Source organism: Phyllostomus hastatus, unplaced genomic scaffold (assembly GCF_019186645.2).
Source record: "Phyllostomus hastatus isolate PE091 unplaced genomic scaffold, TTU_PhHast_1.1 phas_contig_98, whole genome shotgun sequence".
NCBI classification, from domain to species: Eukaryota; Metazoa; Chordata; class Mammalia; order Chiroptera; family Phyllostomidae; genus Phyllostomus; species Phyllostomus hastatus.
The window spans coordinates 3,893,162-3,911,478 of record NW_025333999.1 but is presented as its reverse complement, the minus strand read 5'-3'; the positions used below and the strand labels follow the sequence as shown (position 1 = coordinate 3,911,478).

At 52.7% G+C, this 18,317-nt stretch overlaps 1 protein-coding gene, 1 long non-coding RNA gene and 1 other non-coding gene across 10 annotated transcripts; 1 reads left to right on the top strand and 2 right to left on the bottom strand.

Moving 5' to 3' along the window:
• Nucleotides 1-10: 10 nt before the first annotated feature.
• LOC123828210 lies at nucleotides 11-1,534 on the top strand. Its single transcript, XR_006787449.1, has 3 exons — nucleotides 11-241; nucleotides 1,036-1,116; nucleotides 1,400-1,534. It is a non-coding gene; the product is annotated as an uncharacterized LOC123828210 (long non-coding RNA).
• TNPO2 (transportin 2) lies at nucleotides 1,460-17,978 on the bottom strand. Of its 8 annotated transcripts, none has more exons than XM_045852922.1 (25): nucleotides 17,896-17,978; nucleotides 16,470-16,744; nucleotides 15,824-15,899; nucleotides 15,591-15,740; nucleotides 13,746-13,852; nucleotides 13,530-13,663; nucleotides 13,369-13,450; nucleotides 13,171-13,293; nucleotides 12,965-13,083; nucleotides 11,862-11,922; nucleotides 11,599-11,764; nucleotides 11,261-11,413; nucleotides 7,577-7,802; nucleotides 7,203-7,374; nucleotides 6,670-6,756; nucleotides 6,484-6,591; nucleotides 6,243-6,401; nucleotides 5,661-5,748; nucleotides 5,377-5,475; nucleotides 4,715-4,810; nucleotides 4,308-4,413; nucleotides 3,936-4,035; nucleotides 3,783-3,857; nucleotides 3,541-3,668; nucleotides 1,460-3,458 (listed from the first exon to the last, which is right to left on the bottom strand). In XM_045852922.1, the coding sequence occupies exons 2-24, from the start codon at nucleotides 16,566-16,568 to the stop codon at nucleotides 3,561-3,563; spliced, it is 2,694 nt and encodes an 897-aa protein (XP_045708878.1). In that variant the 5' UTR covers nucleotides 16,569-16,744; nucleotides 17,896-17,978; the 3' UTR covers nucleotides 1,460-3,458; nucleotides 3,541-3,560. The 8 variants fall into 8 exon arrangements, with proteins under 8 accessions (XP_045708878.1, XP_045708885.1, XP_045708880.1 ...); XM_045852929.1 differs by having other exon boundaries at nucleotides 4,308-4,383; XM_045852924.1 differs by having other exon boundaries at nucleotides 16,470-16,581; nucleotides 17,896-17,969.
• LOC123828643 lies at nucleotides 7,452-7,520 on the bottom strand. Its single transcript, XR_006787488.1, has one exon. It is a non-coding gene; the product is annotated as a small nucleolar RNA SNORD41 (small nucleolar RNA).
• Nucleotides 17,979-18,317: the final 339 nt, after the last annotated feature.

Below are 18,317 nucleotides of genomic sequence, written 5' to 3'. Positions count from 1 at the left end.
TACTGGCGGCTGCTCCATGCAAGTGTCTCCGGTCTGCCGCTGTATGGCCCTAGGGCTGGAAAATGCAGATTCCTGGCTCTGTGGTTCTTGTTAATTTTATCTATTTAGTTTTTAATTGGCACCCGAGGATATGCTTACTGATTTTAAAGAGAGGGGAAGGGAAAGAGAAAAACATTGATGTGAGAAACATCCATGTTTCCTCCCGCATGCACCCTGATGGGAAATGGAACACGCAACCTAGGTATATGCCATGACCAGGAATGGAACCCGCAACCTTCCCATGTAAGGGACAGATCTCTAAATCAAGACAGGGTTCCTGCATTTTTAAGGGTCGCTGGTGGGGTGCTGGTTTTCTGGTTTGAAAAACGGGGCCCTTGCTTTCTTTTGCCTGTGTAACTCGTTTTCTGGGCCCATTTCTCCTACAGCGTATTTCTACCTCTGTGACCTTCTAAATAAACTTTCTCTTATAGTTTGGAAGAAAAAAAGAAACACATGGCTCTCTGGAAGTCAACTTTCACAGGTGACACCGAGCTGAGAAACGGCAAACCCCTTCTGGGGTTTGCAGCCTGGGGAATATAAGTGATTTAAACTCGTCTTGCCTTCTGGAGCCAGAAACAAGCACCCTTATCCTGTAGAGGCCTCAGTAGAACAGTACTCTGAATAATACTGATAAAACCAGGATCTTACTGAAAGACTCTTGAGCCAAGCAGTTAACACATAAACAATCTCTATGGTATTGCTTGTACCCTCCGCCCAATTCTTCTCATACCCAGGTTTTGTTCAAACATCTTCCCATAGTACCTCCCATCTTCCCCAATGTTCTCTCCCCTCTCCACTATCTTTCTCTATGGGACATGTCATTGTTTACATTCTATTCCCTCTCACCAAAATGTACACTTAAACAAACTTGGAATGTGTCATTGGTTTTCCCAGGTTGATGCAGGTGATCCTCAGGCCATACTGAAATTGCCACATTTTGAGCAGTTTCTCATTTGTCCCAGTAATTGTTGCTAATATCTTACCTATCTCCCACAGGCCTCGTGCTAGGAGCTGAGCTTTCTATAAAATGTCTGAGATGCCCAGTGATCCAGTTGTGGAAGTCAGCCAAAGATGAAGGTGCTGCAAGGCTTTGACCCTTTATCACTCAGTTTAGTCTAAGGCAGGTGGGGATCTTGAACCTAGGCTGTAACACTAATGGTTCTCCTTTAGTGAGCTGAGGACATTTCGTTAGTTGTAATAATGCACTCCACATGTTACATTTAATCTTCACCTTTCACATTCACCTTAACCATTTTACACGAAAGAAAACCGATGCTTGGGGTCCTAAGAAATGTCCCTGGTTATTGCTTATTTCCTCCCCCAATTACTTCCTGAGTCCTGTGCATCCCCATTTTCACAGCCTCCCTCAACATCTCTACTGCCAAAGCCAAGGACACAGGAGGCCAATTGGAGACCAAGGTTCACAAGAAACTGATCTTTACTCAACAAAGTTCTACACAAGTGGAATCTCACGCCACCTCGGCGCCAATCCCCAGCACAGCATGGTAACAAATGAACAGACCCTGGAGCCTGCAGGAGGAAGAAAATGAAGGGAAAGAAGGGACATGGGAACAGGCAGATCTGCGGATCGAAGCCAGTCAGGGTCCGCAGCCCTGGGCAGGAGAGAAGGTTGAGAAGCTACAACTTCATTGTGCAAAAACCAACCAAAAATAAATTAAAAATTAAATAGTTTTCTTTTTAAAAAAAGAAAGATGATGAACCAGGCTCCCACTTCTCTGGAGGTGGTTGGAGCCCCACCCACAAACTGGGTGGGGTAGCTTCCAAGCCTATCAGACAGCCAATCCATCCACACTCCCTAAGGCCCTGCAGAGGATGCTCCAAAGAACTGGAATTACCAGAAAATTAAATGGTATTTTTTTTCTTTTTCTTTTTTTCTTTTTTTAATAAATGGCTTCCAGAGACCTGCTGGAGTTTCCAAGGTGAGAAGGGGGAATTAGCTAAATTTATGGAATGTGCACCAAGTGCCCCTTGGGATAGAGGCAGGGCCTGACCCTGTCTGAGAAGGCAGGGCTGTGATGGGAGTGGGATCTAGGAACCCAGCGGGATGGACACAGCAGGCCCCAGGATGCAGGAGTCCAGTCAAACCCCCCAAAACCACAAAAGGGACCCCCAAAGAAGTAAAAAGCAGGGGAAGAGAAAAAATAAAAGCTTAAGGAGGCTGCAGGGTCCAGCTTCATTTCAAGGCCAACTTGAAACCACACTCCCTCTGGTTCTAGGGGAGCCTCTCCTATTGTGACCACATCCCCAATCTAATGGGTTCTCAGGGCCACTGGGAGCAGTGACGAACAGGAAGCCTCATGGCCTCAAGGTGGGGGGAACACCACCTTTCCACCAAGCTCTTGCTTTCCTTGCTGGCAAAGCACGAGCCTTCATTGCATCAACATCAATTAAATGCCCCAGCCCTCATTTTAGAAACTCGGGCCTGGAACTTGAACCAGGCTCTCAGAAGAAGAGAAATAGATTGCCCTTAAAATGGACGTGCTTATGGAGAGAGGGAGGGGGTATATGTCAGCAGCTCTGGCCACCCCCAGCTCTCTCTCAAAAAAAAAAAAAAAAAAGCCCCAGGCCAGTGTCTTCAAAAGTCACTGGAGCACAAGGGAGAAAGAGGGACCTCTGGCCAGCCCCAGCCATTCCTGTGGTCTCCACTTTTCTGGCTGGGAAGGGACAAGGAGTGGACACACTGGCTGAGACTGCCAGAGAGCTGGCAGGAAGTGTGCAGAGCAGGTCCAAAGCGTGTGCATGTTGATGGGACAGCCCCAAGGTGGCCTTCCTTTTACCCCGCCCTGGGATCCCGGAAGAGGACCCCAACCCACCCAGCCCTCCCCAGTCATCTCCAATTCCAGTAAAACAGCAGAAGCTTCTTAAACTCTAGATGCAGGTTACACGGAAGGCCTTACGGGTTAACTCAGGGGTTCACTAATTCTACTGTCTCCATGCAGTCAGGGAAATGGTGGGGCAGCTGGCCCAGCCTGGCTGGCAGCAGCGCCCGCACATGCGTGTGGCCACATGTGTACGTGAGTACACATCTCTACAGGGACCCCCCCCTCCCCGCCTGCTTTCCCCCTGCTTCGTCCTAAGCCGGATTTAGTCGGCTGTGTTGATTCCTCCCTCCCACATGGCTGGCCCAAGTGGGCTGCCTGAGGTGACCCCACTTAGAGAAAGGGGCCCTTGTTGCCATGAAGTCCCACCCCCCTCCCGTTTGTAGGATGTGTGGAGGCCCACCCACCTGCCCACCGCGGGCTGGCCACACAGGCCAGGCATGGCAGGTAGATGGACAGGGAAGGCATCTGGATTTGGGTCCCACTCACTCCTCCCTAACCCCCCTCGACCATGACACGGCAACTTCTGGACGCAGTGTGCTCCCCAGCAACCCCTCCGCTGACGACGCAGACAGAAACCTGCAGGGAGAGAAGGGGTCAGGGCCTGTGCTTCCCCAGCCCAAGGACAGTGCCATACCCACTGTACATGCGGCCTCCTCACCTAGCAGTTGCAATGCTCCTCTAGACCCCATAGAAGGCAGCCAACCTCTCTTTGAGCAGTGGTGGGAACTGCTCCGAGAACTGCTGCCAGTTCTCCTCCCCAACTTGATCTTTGAAGCCATGGAGAATCTGTGGGGGGCGGGAGGGGCACCCAGAATAGAGCAAATGAACCTGGCCCCTTCCCACACAGGGTCTCTCCGCTGCCGCCTCCTGAGACTACATCAGGGTGAAGCGGGAGCTCACCTTATAAAACATGTCCCGAAGGTCATCCTTCGGGCTCACCCAGGAGGCTACAGCATCGCAGAAGAAAATAAAGTCCTGAAATGTGACGAATCCCGTGTGAGGGGCGGCCCGAGCCAGTCCCAGTGCCTTCCCTCAGAGCCCAGCCGCCCCAACCTGCACGACGCCCCCAGGGTTGACGCCTATCATCATGCAGATGCCTCTGAAGGCTGAGTCCTTCTCCTCATTGTCCCTGATGTTCCTGAGGGACGTGCACCTGTGGGGAAGGTGAGCAGCAGGGAATCACTGGCAGGGCTGGAGCAGGGGGGGCCATCCATTGGGAACAGTGGGCAGTGGGGCTGGGGTGGGGTGGGCCATGTGTCTGCGGGGCATGGAGGAAGCAGGGGGATCAGTGGGTAATGGGGCTGGGACGTGCTGCCACAGTGGGCAGGGATGGGCGGGCACAGGCAAGGGCATGGGTTGGACCTGTCCCACCCACTCTGCTGCCCAGCCCACCACACAGAAGGCCCCACACAGGTGAACACACACCAAGGCCGGATGAACTGCTGCAGCATGGGTGCCACCTCCTGTGGGCACACGTAGCCCAGGCGGCCAATGGTGATGGCTGGAATGGCAGAGGGACTCGTCAGGCGACCTGCAACCCCGAGTGGCCCCCGGACGGTACGTGGCGAGGCCTCTGGCACCAGGCACCAGCCCTGTCCCACGGGCCCCAAGGGAATAGCTCCTGCCAGCCACCGGGGCCCAGAAGCTTGGCCTAGACTGGGTCTTCCTCTGAGACCAGCATCTTTCTTGCCTCTCCTCCCAGAACCACTGCCAGGTCCTTCCAGATACCTTCCCTGGTTCATTTCCAAAGCCACTTAACTACCCTCTAAGCCAAGAAGCCCACCTCTGGGAGGTGAGCAAGGGGACGGCAGCAGCCCAGACCTGGTGCCCACCTGTGTTTTCCAGAAGCGTCTTGGGTGTGTTGGGCCGGTTAATGATCTCCACCAGGTTGTTGAGGACCATCTGCACATAGGGCTGCATCTCTGCCCCTGTGGGATCAGAGAGTCAACCGCACACAGCCCATGCCACCCACACCACCCATCCAGTTACATCTAGACTCTGGCCGACTGTATCCAGTGAGGGAGCGAAAAACCTTCTTCAGTTGGTCTCCAGGCCAGGACCCATGGCCAACTGGAGACAGACCCATACCCTCCAAACAGCAGAAGCTTCCCTGGAATCACCCCTGAACACTGAGGTAAGGCCAGATGGCCCAGTTTCCTTGGGAGAAGGAGAAGCTGCCAAAGTTTCCCTACCAATCCCAGTGGGGACCTTTCAGCCAACTGCGTTCGGGGTGGGAAGGTGGCAAACAGTCCAATCAGAACAGGCCTCCTGGCCTGCCTCTTTGCAGAAGCCAATCACAGGTGGCCTTTTAGCCACTTGGTCAATCTCTGATGAAAATGCTCAGTGTCCTCTTACCCCTGGCCCATGGGAGCCTTCCTCAAGGAGCACTGGCACCCTCTTGAGGAAGCCTGTCGCTCAGAGCCAGGCTCCTCTCCCTAGGCCAGAAATAGGCCCACGGGAAGGGGCAGGGCCTGCCCACCTGCAGGGCACTCACCCATCTGCATGCAGATCTCGCCTATGGCCCAGGTGGCATTGTTGCAGACAGAGATGAACTCAGGGTTCAAGTTGGTGCCCAGGATGGGCATGAACTCAGCTGGTGGGGAGAAAGAGAGATGCTGAGCAGGAGGACCCGCCAGGGTAAGCTCCCTGACCTGGCAGGGCACGCCCCATCAGACAGTACGAATACATCCCAGTTCAGTCACAGTCCTCCCTGGTCATTTGTTCATCACTTGAGGCCAGAGCTAGGGTTATGAGGTAAGGACAAGATGGGTGTCATACCAATGCAGGGCTTGACATGGATGAAGCAGGCTTTGGTGAGGTCTCCCAGGAGGGCAAAGGAGCTCTGCCGGACCTCAGGCATCGAGTCCTGGGAGTCAGAGCAGGGTAAGCATGGCAGGGCTCCCCTCCCCGCAACAAGCCAAGGCCTCAACTAATCCTTTAGTGCAGGGCAGCTAGGGAAGCAGTCAGTCCCTGGGGCAGAGCCTGACCCTTCTACTTCCCAGCACTGAGGCTGCAGGGCCTCTATGTACATCGGGACTCGGGCCATGAGAACGAGTGCCTGGCTCAGGACACAGCTACAGCTGGGGGAGGCACATGTAACTGCTGGCCCTCCTGATACACAGGTCGGGGGTAATGTTGGAGGAGCTGTGCTTTCCCATTTCCTACCTCTAAATTTTCTACATTGTTGGCTTGAAATATGAGCTTTTACTCATGTCCTATTTGAATCCCCTTTTTAAATAATTATGGGGTTGTTTTTTTTTTACAGGCCCCCTTTCCTGGCCCTGACCCCTCCCCCAGGGTGGCCCATACAGGCTGTTGGGTGTCATCACTGAGAGAGGCCTTCGAACGGTGCCCACCCACCTGCATGCACTGGAAGAGCAGTGTCATGATGTTGCTGCGGGCCACCAGCTGCTCCACGTGGCCACCCAGGCCCTCAGCCAGGCCGCTGAGCAGGTCTAATGCCACGATCATGAAGTCCTTGTCGGGGGCCTCATACTGCTCAGGGTGCTGGGTGTACATCTGGGCACAATTGGGGTGGGCGGGAGGGTGAGGGCGGCAGGCCAGGGCTGGGGCAGCAGCAGAGGGGTGGGCAGGTGCTCACCATGGCCTGGGCCAGTGTCTTCTGCACCAGTGTGACACAGCGCTGGTAGACAGGCTCACAGTAGGGCAGGAAGCCGCTCTGCAGGGCAGTGGCCACGGATGACAGACACTGGTGGGAGGAAGGCAGGAGAGGCGAATTTAGGTAGAGTAGGGCATGGCTGCAACCGGGAGCCTGGAGGCCACCCACCTCTAACAAAGGGAAGAGGTCCTTGTCTTCATCCTTGAGTTCATTCCACTTCTGGATGAGTGGAGGCATCAGCTTCTGGATGTATTCCTGCAAGGGGAACAAGAACTTAGGACTTTCTGGGTAGTGGTAGCAGCCTGAGAACTAGCAAGGCCGTCCACCGCCCATCGCCTGAGCAATAAAGCCTGGGCTCCTCCTTGTGGCTCATGGGGCCTGCAAGGCCTCACCATCCGTCAGACCTCCAAGTTCCTCTGACCCATCCCAAGCCCCACCTATCCACCCCTGCCCCTTCAGAAGCCTGGATCAGCATCCTAGTTCCCACAGCCCCCTGAGCTCCCCCAGCACAGCACTTACCACACTGTCTCATAACTGTCTGTCTCCCCCACTAGACTGGGAGCAGGGCGAGGGCAGGGGCCGGAGCTGTCTGCCTGTTGAGGTGATGGCCATGGCCCTGGCGTGCGACACAGGGTCGCCGCCAGGTCACTGGATGCCAGAGGGGAGCAGGGAATTAGGAGAGAGCTGCAGTGGGGTCTCACCGGCTGGTTGAGGTGGTGGCCCACAGAATCAGCCAGGGTGCCAATGGCATCATAGAGGATGAGTAGGTTCTTGTGCTGGTACTTGCCAAAAGCAAACACAAGAGTATCCAGGATATAGCTGAGGTAGGGCACCAGCTCCGTGCAGGCCTCTTCCTCCAGGGTGGCGAAGGCACTGGAAGGTGGGAAAGGGTTCAGTGGGCACCTAGAGGTGAGGGCTGGGCCATGGGCATGTAGACAGGAGGAGGCACTCGGGATCAGCCAGTACGAATACGATAGGAATCAGCGGATGTCAGGGGTAATGAGTGTCATCACTTCCCGAAGGGCAGCCAGAGGCACAGGGGGTGAGGACTGTGGGGCCAGGGGTCAGAAGTCACCTGCAGGCTGCCTCCTGCACCCTCTTGTTGCCATCCAGAATGCGCTTCAGCAATTCTGTCATCAGAGGCTTGAGGTGCATGTCTGGCGGCTGGCTGACCACCCAGTGGGCATAGCGGCTCAGCGTCCAGCAGGCGATAGAGCGAACCAGGGCCTTCTTGTCCGACAGGCACTGGATGAGGTGCGGGATCAGCTCAGGAAGGTAGGGCACCATGCCCTGCATGCAGCCTGCAAGGACAGCAGGGGGCAAACCTGAGCCCAGCTGAGCATGGCCACACTCACCCTTTAGAGATCAGCAGAACCTGACAGATGGGGAAACTGAGGCTCAGAGATTGAATAACTGGCTCAGAGTCACAGAGCCAGTGAAAGGTAGGGTCAGGAGGGAAAGCAAACCATCAGTTCTACCCCAACACGGTCACTCATTAACCCACAGATGACCGGGCTACACAATGACTGGGCTTTGTGGACAGCAGTGACCCCAATGGGTGGGAAGTCCTTTTCTTTTAAAACCTTTTTTGGACTTTTCTAATTTCTATTTTTCATCATCTTTTTAAAGGAGAACCACGAGCCCTGGCTGGGTAACTGAGGTTGGATGGAGTATCGTCTCAACGCTCCAAGGTTGTGGGTTGACCCCCGATCAGGACATGTACAAGGATCAACCCACGAATTCATAAATAGGTGGAACAACAAATCCATGTTTCTCAAATCAATGAATAAAAATTCTTGAAAAGAAAAAAGAATCATGAGCATGTTTTTCAATTAGAGAGCACAGATAATAGTACGACCCCTATTAAATGACCTGTTTTAATAGGTTTAGAGTCAGTTCTTCTAAGTCTTTTCCTGTGAGTACGTAGAACACCTAATGCAGTCTACCGACACATGTACATGCAGTAACATAGGCTATATTATTTACTTTGTGAGAAAAGCCCTCAATTTTTTAAAAATGTATTTTGATTATGCTATTACAGGTGTCCCAACTTTTTCCCCCTGTGCCCCTCTCCACCCAGTACCCCCAGCAATCCCCCACTTAGTTTATGTCCATGGGTCATGCATTTAAGTTCTTCGGCTTCTCCATTCCCCTCCGTTTATTTGTGCTACTAAATCCCTGTACCTTTCCCCCTTTCCCTTCCCAACTGATAACCCCCCAAGTGATCTCCCCATCTAGGATTCTGTTCCTGTTCTGCTAGTTTGCTTAGTTTTTCAGATTAAGTTGTTGATAGTTGTGAATTTATTGCCATTCTAATGTTCTTTTTTACCTCTTCTTTTTACAAGATTTTACTTTAGAAAGAGGGGAAGACAGGGAGAGAAGGAAACATCAATTGTGTGGTTGCCTCTTGTGCTACTGGGGACCTGGCCCACAACCCAGGCATGTGCCCTGACTGGGAATCAAACTGACGACCCTTTGGTTTGCAGGCTGGCACTCAATCCACTGATCCACACAAGCCAAGGCTTAATCTTTTTTCTTATATAATTCCCTTTAGCATTTCATATAATAATGGCTTGGTGATGAACTCCTTTAGCTTTACCTTGTCTGAGAAGTGTTTTATTTGTGCTTCCATTCTAAATGATAGCTTTGCTGGACAAAGTAATCTAGGTTGTAGTCCCTTCTAGCCTGCAGTTTCTTTTGAGAAATCAGCTGACAGTCTTATGGGAACTCCTTTGTAGATAACTGTCTGCTTTCTTCTTGCTGTTTTTAAAGATTCTTTAACCTTTGGCATTTTAATTATGTGTCTTGATGTGTCTCTCTTTGGGTCTATCTTGTTTGGGACTCTGCACTTCCTGGACTTGTATGTCTATTTCCTTCACCAAATTAGGGAGGCTCTTTCATTTTTTTTAACTTGTTTTCAATTTCCTGCTCTTCCTCTTCTCCTTCTGGCACCCCTATGATTAGGATATTAGTATGTTTAAAAATGCCCCTAAGCCTACTCAGTTTTGTTTTGTTTTTATTTTTTCTTTCTGCTGTTCTGATTGAATGTTTTTTTCCTCCCTTGTGTTCCAAATCGTTGATTTGATTCTCAGCTTCATCCTCTCCACTGTTGGCTCCCTGTAGATTTTTACTTCACTTAATGCAACCTTCATTTCTGCCTGGGTCTGTTTTTATGGCATTGAAGTACTCAGGGAATTCCTGGAGCATCCTGATAACCAGTGTTTTGAAATCTGCAACTGATAGGTTGCTTATCTCCATTTCATTTAGTCCTTTTTCTGGAGTTCTGTTCTGTTCTTTCATTTGGGCCATATTTCTGTCTCCTCATTTTAACAGTCTCCTTGTGTTTGTTTCTGTGCATTAAGTAAAACTGCTTTGACTTTCTAATAGCATACCTATTAAGTTGTATGGAGTGGAGCCTTAGGTGATTGCCAGGGCAGGGCAACCTGTATCACCACTCTGTTGCTATGTGGGGGAGGGCTTGCAGAGGGGACAATGCCACTGCCTGGCCTCAGGACTTCTGCCCAGGAGTAATCTAGCCTCCCCACTCGCACTCCACATTCTTCCCATATGCCACTGGTGCCCTTCAAACTGTTAAGCTGGTGCTGAATCCCAGAGGGGGTGGGTCTGCGTGAGTCCTAAGTCCGTTGTGGGCCCTTTAAGAAGACACAGTTTCTTCACTGCCCCAACCCCCACTGGTTTTTACAGTCAAAAGTTATGGGGATTTATCTTCCTGGCACTTGGACCCTGGGCTGGGTGGTCTGGACTGGGACTGGGATCCCTCGCTCCCAAGGTATCCCTCCCGTTTTTTTTAACCTACTGCACGTGGATATGAAACCACCCACTCCCATCTCCGTGCCTCTCCATGCAACTCAGTGTCTCTGTGTCTCCACTCCTCCTAAGTGAACGTGGCTTCTTTAGATCCTTGGTTGTCAGACTTCTACACAGTTCAATTTTCTGACAATTCTGAGTGATATTTGTTTTGTAGTGCAGCTGTATTTTTTGCTATAGTTGTGCGTGGAAGCAAGGAATTTACCTATGCCTCCATCTTGACCAAAAATCTCTCTCTCCTTAGGTAATTCTGAAAGCTCTCCAGGGTGAAGGCTTCTGAACTTTTTAGAACTTCTGGCCTCAGGACTATATGCTGAGGCACTCACAAGTGATGCCCATAACAGACTCACAAAGCCCTCTCTGGTCATCCAAGCCACATACTCCATTAGTACAAAGGGTGCTCAAAAGCCAGGCCAGTAATAGCACACCATGTGAAGTTTAAATAAGTACTACCACTGCACACTTAGTCTAGCAGGCCAACCCTGCAGCCAGGGAGCAGGTCTGAGGCCCAGCGCACCCTGGATAAATGGGGAGGTGATGTCCATCCCCCTGTACCTCAGCTTCCCCATCTATGAATCCAACCTCATCAAATGGCACCACGCCCCTAGGACCAGGCTGCCTGCCACAGAACATGCACTGAAAAAGTGACTATTACTGCTGTTATAGTTATAATTTTGCTTACGACCTCACAGAACTGCCTGTCCATGAGAACTGAGAGAATGTGCATTTCAGGATTTGGGGTTCCTTTCAGGATCACAGGTTGAGAGGAAGATTGAAATCCCACAGCTATCTGAAGGGGCTGAGAAGGACTTTGTAGAAAACAGGGATGATGTGGCTCCCTCACCACAGGCAGTCCCACTTGGGCCAGACCCAGTCACATGCCAGCACAGGCGTCAGAAGTCATGCATAGCCAGGACAGCGGGGCACTCACCCTCAGCAATGGCACCCAGCACCAGAATGCCTGACTCCTTGACTACCCACTCAGGGTGGAAGAGGAGGCCTTTGAGCAGGGGAAGGAGGTGGGGCAGTAGTTCTTCCCGGAAGACGTTAGCCAAAACGTCCAGTGCAGCCGCCGAACACTTCCCTGAAGCCAGAAGGGAAATTGGGGGCAGGCTCAGAAGCCCATCAGGCAGGGCTTCCTCAACCGTACCCCCAGACCAGAGATCATGATTAGGATCTTTGTGATCTGCTCCAATTAGGCTTATCATCATCTCCCAAGAGGGAACCCAGGGCTTCTACCCAACACCAACCCCAGCCCAAGCCACATACTCAGATTCCAGTCGGACAAAGCATCATCATCATCATCATCCTCTGCATCCTCAGAGCTGTCAGGCCTCTCAGCCTCATGGGGCAGTGTCACTGTGCGTGACTTGTGAAAGCGTGGCTTAATGTCCTGTTCACTGTCAGGGACTGCCTCATCCTCTTCCACATCCCCCTGTGGGCCAGGCAGACCACTGAGCACCACCAGGGCCCCAGCCCCTACACCCCCACCCTCACCCACCTTACTGGACCCAGTATTGAACCTGGCTGACCTTGAGCAAGATAATGTCAATTTCCGAGTACTTCATCCCATTCACCAGGATGGGGATCAACCTGTTGGGAAAGAGGCTATTCATTGGGAAGCAGGGCTCCTTGGGGGCTCAATGTCTGAGTGAGAGGGAAGCGAAGTACAGAGGGGAGAGTCAAGGGCCAACTGTACATCGCACACTGATTCTGCTGGCCCCACATCCATTAATCTCCCTTAGTGGTAGCTACCCCAACCCAGTCTCAGCCACTGTGACAGGGACAGAGCGGACATCACTCCTGGCTCCACAGGAAAGCTCTTGACCCAGACCTGGCCACTCCAGGAAATCCAAACCTCTGAATACACTGAGAAGCTTAGAACAGAGCCTGATCCCTAGAATGTCATAAGGCAGGCACATATGGCTCAGTCACTAGACACTTGCCTGGGATGGAGCAAGGTTAGGGGAATAAACATGTAGGGCAGCCAGCCCCCTCAGCTGGCGCCCATGGACCCTGGGATAAGAAATTTTTATTAGAGTCTTCACTGATTTGGGGATAGGTGAGTGATCCAAGTTGTCCCTAGGACTTTTGCTGGAGAATTATTTTTCAGAGGTTCGTAAGTTGTAAAGTTATAGAAGTCCCCAGCACAACCGTGAAGGAAGGCCATGCCTGAGAACAAAGCCAATGCAGATGAAGTAAATCTGAGACTGGACAGTTGCCTTTCACATCCTTTCAGCACCTAGATCCAGCTATGCCTGAAGCCTCTCTTGACTTCTCATTTATTCCACCTATAACTTACCTAATTTTTAAGCCATTAAAACTACATTCAGCCCTGGCTGGTATCGCTCAGTGGATTGAGCACCAGCCTGGGAACCAAAAGGTCTGATTCGATTCCCAGTCAGGGCACATGCCTGGGTTGGAGGAAAGGTCCCCAGTGCAGGGAGTGTAAGAGGCAACCACACATTGATGTTTCTCTCCCTTTCTTTCTTCCTTTCCCCTCTCTAAAAATAAATAAGTAAAATCTTTAAAGAAACCATTCCTATCACTTGCAAAATGTATGCTGACATAGGAAGTAAATTGAGAAAAAAGAGGTGGAGCCTGGGGTGGGACAGTGAACACGAGACGCACTCACTGGACCAGGTGGGAGGCCAGGACGTCCTTGCAGATGGGCTGCTCGGCCAGCGTCAGCCAGAACTCACAGGCCTCAAGGGCGACATTCTCATCATGGTCCTGGGTCCTCTGTAGCATGTACTGGGACAAGTGAAAGAAAAGCTGAAGGCTTCCTCTGTACCCCCAGCCCCGGAGCACCCTCCCCCAAGCAGGGTTAGGTATGCACACCTGGATAATGCTATGCATGTGGGGGATGAGCCTGTCGATTCGCACTTCCAGCAGCATCACCAGGGCACGGCACACATTCTTCCGCACCTCAGGGTCATCGTCCACGGCCAGGGCAAACAGGTGCTGCAGGGAAGGCAGGATCAGCCACAGTGGGGACCTCTGTTCCTCACCGTGCTCACCCCTAATCTGGCGGCCTACCTCAATGAAAGTGTCAATATTGTCCATCAGCGCCTGAGCCCGGTCCATGATGAACTGGTTCACGCAGGCGATAGCATGGGACCTGGCAGGGAGTGGGCATGTGGGTCACCCCGCCCTGCCCTCCCCAGGCGCCCTGCAGACCCCTGGGGAGGTGCACCCACCGGATCTTGGGGCTGCAGTGCTTGAAGAACTGCAAGAACTTGGGGATCATGATGTTGAGGGGTCTGTTGAGGGCGTCACTGTCCAGGAGCTCAGATGAGTCTTCACAGATCTTCTGCAGGGCTCCAAAGGCTCCCTGAGTGGGGAGGAGTATACACGGGTGTGGGTCCAGGTCCAGCCCCAGCTCCCACCTAGGTGGCCCCTGGCTTGCCACCTACCTCACACGTGTTGTAATCCTCTGAGTTGAGCAGGTTGCACAGCTGGGGCAGCAGCTCAGGCCACATCTGCAGCTCACCCTTGGAAGCGATGGTGGTGATGAGAATGCCTGGGCGGCCAGGAAAGGACGCGTCCTCAGGCTGGGCGCAGGTGGGCTTGCTCAGCACCCCAGTGCTCCCTGCCACACTCAGGATGCTCTCAGCATAAGCCCTCTACACCCCTTCTGAGATCCTCTGAGCCTTACTGTCAGTCTGTTCCAGACCCCAGGATGCAGCATAGAACGAAATACAAAGTCTCTGCTGTGAGGTTAACATAAACCCGCAAAAGGCCTGGGAGGCTATATGCCAAGAGCTAAAGAGGGAAATAAAGCAAAAGAGATGGCTAGCAACAGCTGAGGATGAGAGTAGCAACTTAAAATTGGATGTCCATTGCCTCCTCCAGGAGACATCTTGCTATCTGAGCAAAGACCTGAAAGAGGTGAGGGAGAAGTCATCCAGGTCTCTGGGGAAAGAGCATCCCAGGCAGAGGGAATGGCAGGTACAAAGGCCTGGGGACAGGGCGGGCCTGGACAGTTTACAGGTGGGTAAGGAGCCAGTGGGGCAGAGTGGGAGGAAGTGAGGGTAGGGAGGGGGCAGCGGGAAGGGTCTGCAGGGTCACATGGCCTCTTGAGAGCTTGTACTGCTCACTAGAAACCCATACAACCTGCAGTAGGTATCTAAAGCATGAGGGCAGGACAGGTGTCTGGCAGTTGAGCTAAATGTGGGTGATGTCAGCGAAAAGATAATATTTAAAGCCAGAAGGTGGCAGTCTTTCCTAAGGGAAGAAGCTGTCAGTGCCAACACTCCAGATGACCCAGACTCACAGGTCTGCTAGGAAAGGTGCTCCCTGAGGTAGACTGTGAAGACAGTCCCAGGCTCCTCCCTGTCTGTGTGATGTTTAGCCACATTACCCAACCTCTTTGTGCCTCGATGGGGACAAAGACCACAGGCCTAGTAGGGCTACTGGGAAACTTCAGTGACCTTAACTCAAATACTAGAGCAGAACCTGACAGTAAGAGGGAGCTTAATAAGTCCAGGTCTTTCTGCTGGCATCAGAGGGAGGTACTGTCAGGGTTGAGGGTCTCTTTTAACAGAAGCAGCAGGCCCCAAGATATCTATCTCAAATCTAACACTATTTTTCTGTCTTTACTGCATTTTAAGACTACCTTCCCTTCAGGGCAAGCACATTTGTCTTTCATTTAAAAGTTACATACAACATCCTTATAAAAGCAAGTGTTAAAAGTTAACAAAGATTTTAAAGAAAAAAATGTAAGTCATCATATGTCAACTAACCTCACTGGAAAGGGAAGTTAAACTGAAAAATGGTAACAGTAGAGTTGGTGTTTATCAGCAGTGAAAAGGCTTAAGATAAACTGCTGGGAAATTCTAGTCATCCTTATGTTAACTACCTCAGGCAGCCTTCCAGGAATCAGGAAGGCTCCAAGGCAAAGCTACCTCATTAAGGACACCCAGTTCCACAAGAGCAGGGAGCTGATTTTAACCTGCTGCCTTCTCAGGATCTAAACATAAAACTCAGGACATTAAGTAACTGCCTCAGAAACAAGAACAGAGGTTTCAGGAGGGAGTGGTTCAGAGTATGGACTTGCACTGGTCACTTCTGAGCTCAGCCACTTACAAGGCAAGTCCCTTGACCCTTCTGTGCCTCAGCTTCCTCATCTGCAAAACGGCGACAATAATAGTTCTATTATCCACAGTGAATCAATACCCTTAACATTCTGAGACGCTTCTTGGCTGAGAGTGAGAGCACAGGGTGTCATCACAGGCTGACTCCTACTGCCCCCCACTTACCTATGGTGGCTCGGATGAGTGAGGAGGCATCACCGATGTTGTTGAGACACTCTTGTTTGATGAAGTCAGCCACAGGTGGTGGAAAGCTCTGATAATGTGCCTTCACGTTGTTCTTAAGGATGAGACCACTGAGAGAACGAGTTGGCTCATCTGCAGGAAGAGGGCTGAGGCTCAGGACTACAGGAGAGAGAACAGGGTCTAGCCTGCATGGAGGGGCATCAAGGGTATCATACCTTCTGACTTGAGTCTGGTCAGGACGAAGATCAGATAGTTGTTGAAGTCAGGAAACTGGTTCAGTTGTTTGAGTTTCTGCCAGGTTGTTAAGGGACTTGGGAGACAAGGGCCTTCCCCAGGTGGAGCCGCCTTACTGCCATGTAGCTAATAGTACCTCTGACCTCTGGGACCAGGTAGCGAGCTCCTGGGACTCCACCTGTCAATACCCATGCCCAGAACAATGCAACTTTTCAGGCACGTCAAATTCATCCAGGATGTGGGGAAGCATGCCTCAGCTCCCCACCACCCTTGAAGATCTGGCCAGAGCAGGAGAGAGTTAGCAGGTCCATGTTTTCAAGTGAAACTTGTCAGTGCTTGAAATATTTTTAAAGTTTAACTTATAATATTTTAAACAACCAATTGAAACAAAAATCTTAACCATGAACCTAAACCAAAGCTGAGTCCCAACTAAAGGTGTCATTCCTCCCCTGCCCCACAGTCACATTTCTTCTGGGAATGGGGCCCCAAAATTCTAATCCTTAACTCTCTGCCAAGGCCAGCTCCTAACCACAGCAGTCTTGGGGGGTAGGGGGTGGGCCCTATCCTCTGTGGCCTTTAGGGGATGTAGATGTCCGCCCCTTCCCCCAGGCCCAAAAGGAAGGATACATCCTGCACAATACGCTGAGTGGCTGTATTGGGTGACTGCGAGTCTTTGAGCAGCTGTAGGACCTGCTGCAGGCCCTGCTCATCTGGCTGCCAGTCCATGACACAAGGCGAGCTGCAGGGGTAGGGGCCAGGGTCAGCGGAAGTGGAATGCAGGGACTGCTCTCAGCGGGTAGGCAGAGGCCACCAATCCAGCCAACCCAAGTGAAGGGTCCCCGCCACCATTCACGGCACACGCAGTCACGGGCTCCTGTGGGCTCGGGAGCACGGGCGGGGTGCTGTGAAAGAGAGGCATAGGAGGCCGTGGCCGGGCCTTCTTCCCAGGGCAGCCCCTGCATCTACTCCAGGCTGCAGGCCCTAAGGCTTCCGCGTCCCTAGCAAGCCGCTAGGAGAGGGCCCAGCCATTTCATCCTAGTGCCCTGCCCCAGGCCTCGATAACGCTCCGGTCCCGTGGTCTCCCGGGTGCAGGTACGGTCCCTAAAGATCTACCTTCTTCCAAAATCCAGCCCTCAAGCTCCCCCACATCCCTGACGCCTCCTCTGCTCCAGTCTAGTCTCTGAGCCTCCACAGCTGCACCTGATCCCTGCCGCTTCCTCGCATTCGGACCGCCAAGCTCAGCCGGATGCCAGACTTCCCCCATTCTGGCCTAGCCAGACCCCGTTCAGCGATTCCCCTTCATCAGGCCAGAAGACTGGTCCGCTTTGCCTCTCCGAAGGAGAGCCCGTCAAGTATATCCACTCCGCGACAGGAGCCCCCTTGACAAGCCCCCGTCCCTTTCCCCAATCAGGTCTGCCCAAGCCTCCTCCATTCCCGCCCTCCGCCCCAAGTCAGCATTATCTCCTGCTGACGGATCTCTGCTTCTTCCCCAATCAAGTCTGGCCAAGCCCCACCACCTCCACGAGCTAGCAACCTTCATCGGATCTCTGCGGCTTTCGCCAATTAAGCATGGCCCCGAGCACTCTCCCCTTCCAGCACACCTCCCAACGGATCCCAGAGACGCCTTATAGTCGGACCCAGCAAAGCCCTCCAGGCCGAAGTCTCCCTAACAGAGCCAAGCAAGACCCCCCAACTTTTCAGTGCGCCCCCCAAACAGCCTCCCCCGCCCCCCCCACACACACCCGATCCTTGCGACGTCTCCCAATTAGGTCCCCTCTAGCCCGACCCCAGGCGCCCCACTGGCCGGGTTCTCACGACACCGGGATCTCGCCGAGCTCCGAGGCCCCACCCCCTAAGCCCGGCTCCGTTTCCCCCAGCCCCCACCCTCTGCCCATTCTAGCTGCCTGGAGAATCGGGCCCAACCGGGTTCTCGGCCTTTCCGGGTCAGGAGCGGCCCTAATGCCCGGGCCGCACGCTGCACAGGTACGGACCTTGGCGGGGTTCAACGCAAACCGGAACCGAGATGACCTGGCTGTGGGTAAGGCCCACTTACCGGGCTGGGGAGAGCAGCGGCAGCGCCTTGTGCTGCGCCTTCTCGTGAGACTCGAGCGGAAGGAGGGAGCCAAAGCGAGGGAATTAAAGGAAAAAAAAAGAAAAGAAAAAACGCACACGTATTTGAGCCACGGCGGCTTCCGTAAACCGTTCAAATTGGCCTAGCAGAGCCAATTGGAAAAAAGGAGCCTTCACACGTGGCCTGCCACCCGGGAGACCCAGACCCCGCCGAGGTCGGATCACGTGGCCAGGAGTTAGCGTCTCTCTCTCCCTCTCGCTCTCTTTTCGCGCTCTCTCGGCCTCTCTGGCCGGCCGATCCTCCTAGCGTCTCGTTTTTCTCATCGGCTCTCACGCGGAAGCTCTTTGCTGGGAGCTGAATTCGGTGGCGCGTGGGGACTTTTGAGGTGTCATAGACACGGGAAC

Coding starts and splice junctions, on each gene's coding strand:
- TNPO2 (XM_045852922.1), bottom strand. CDS start 16,568: ATGGACTGGCAGCCAGATGAGCAGGGCCTGCAGCAGGTCCTACAGCTG. Junction 7,375..7,576: donor GTGCAGGAGGCAGCCTGCAG/GTGACTTCTGAC, acceptor CCCACCTTCCAG/TGCCTTCGCCACCCTGGAGG. Junction 4,036..4,307: donor CAGCAGTTCATCCGGCCTTG/GTGTGTGTTCAC, acceptor CCTTCCCCACAG/GTGCACGTCCCTCAGGAACA.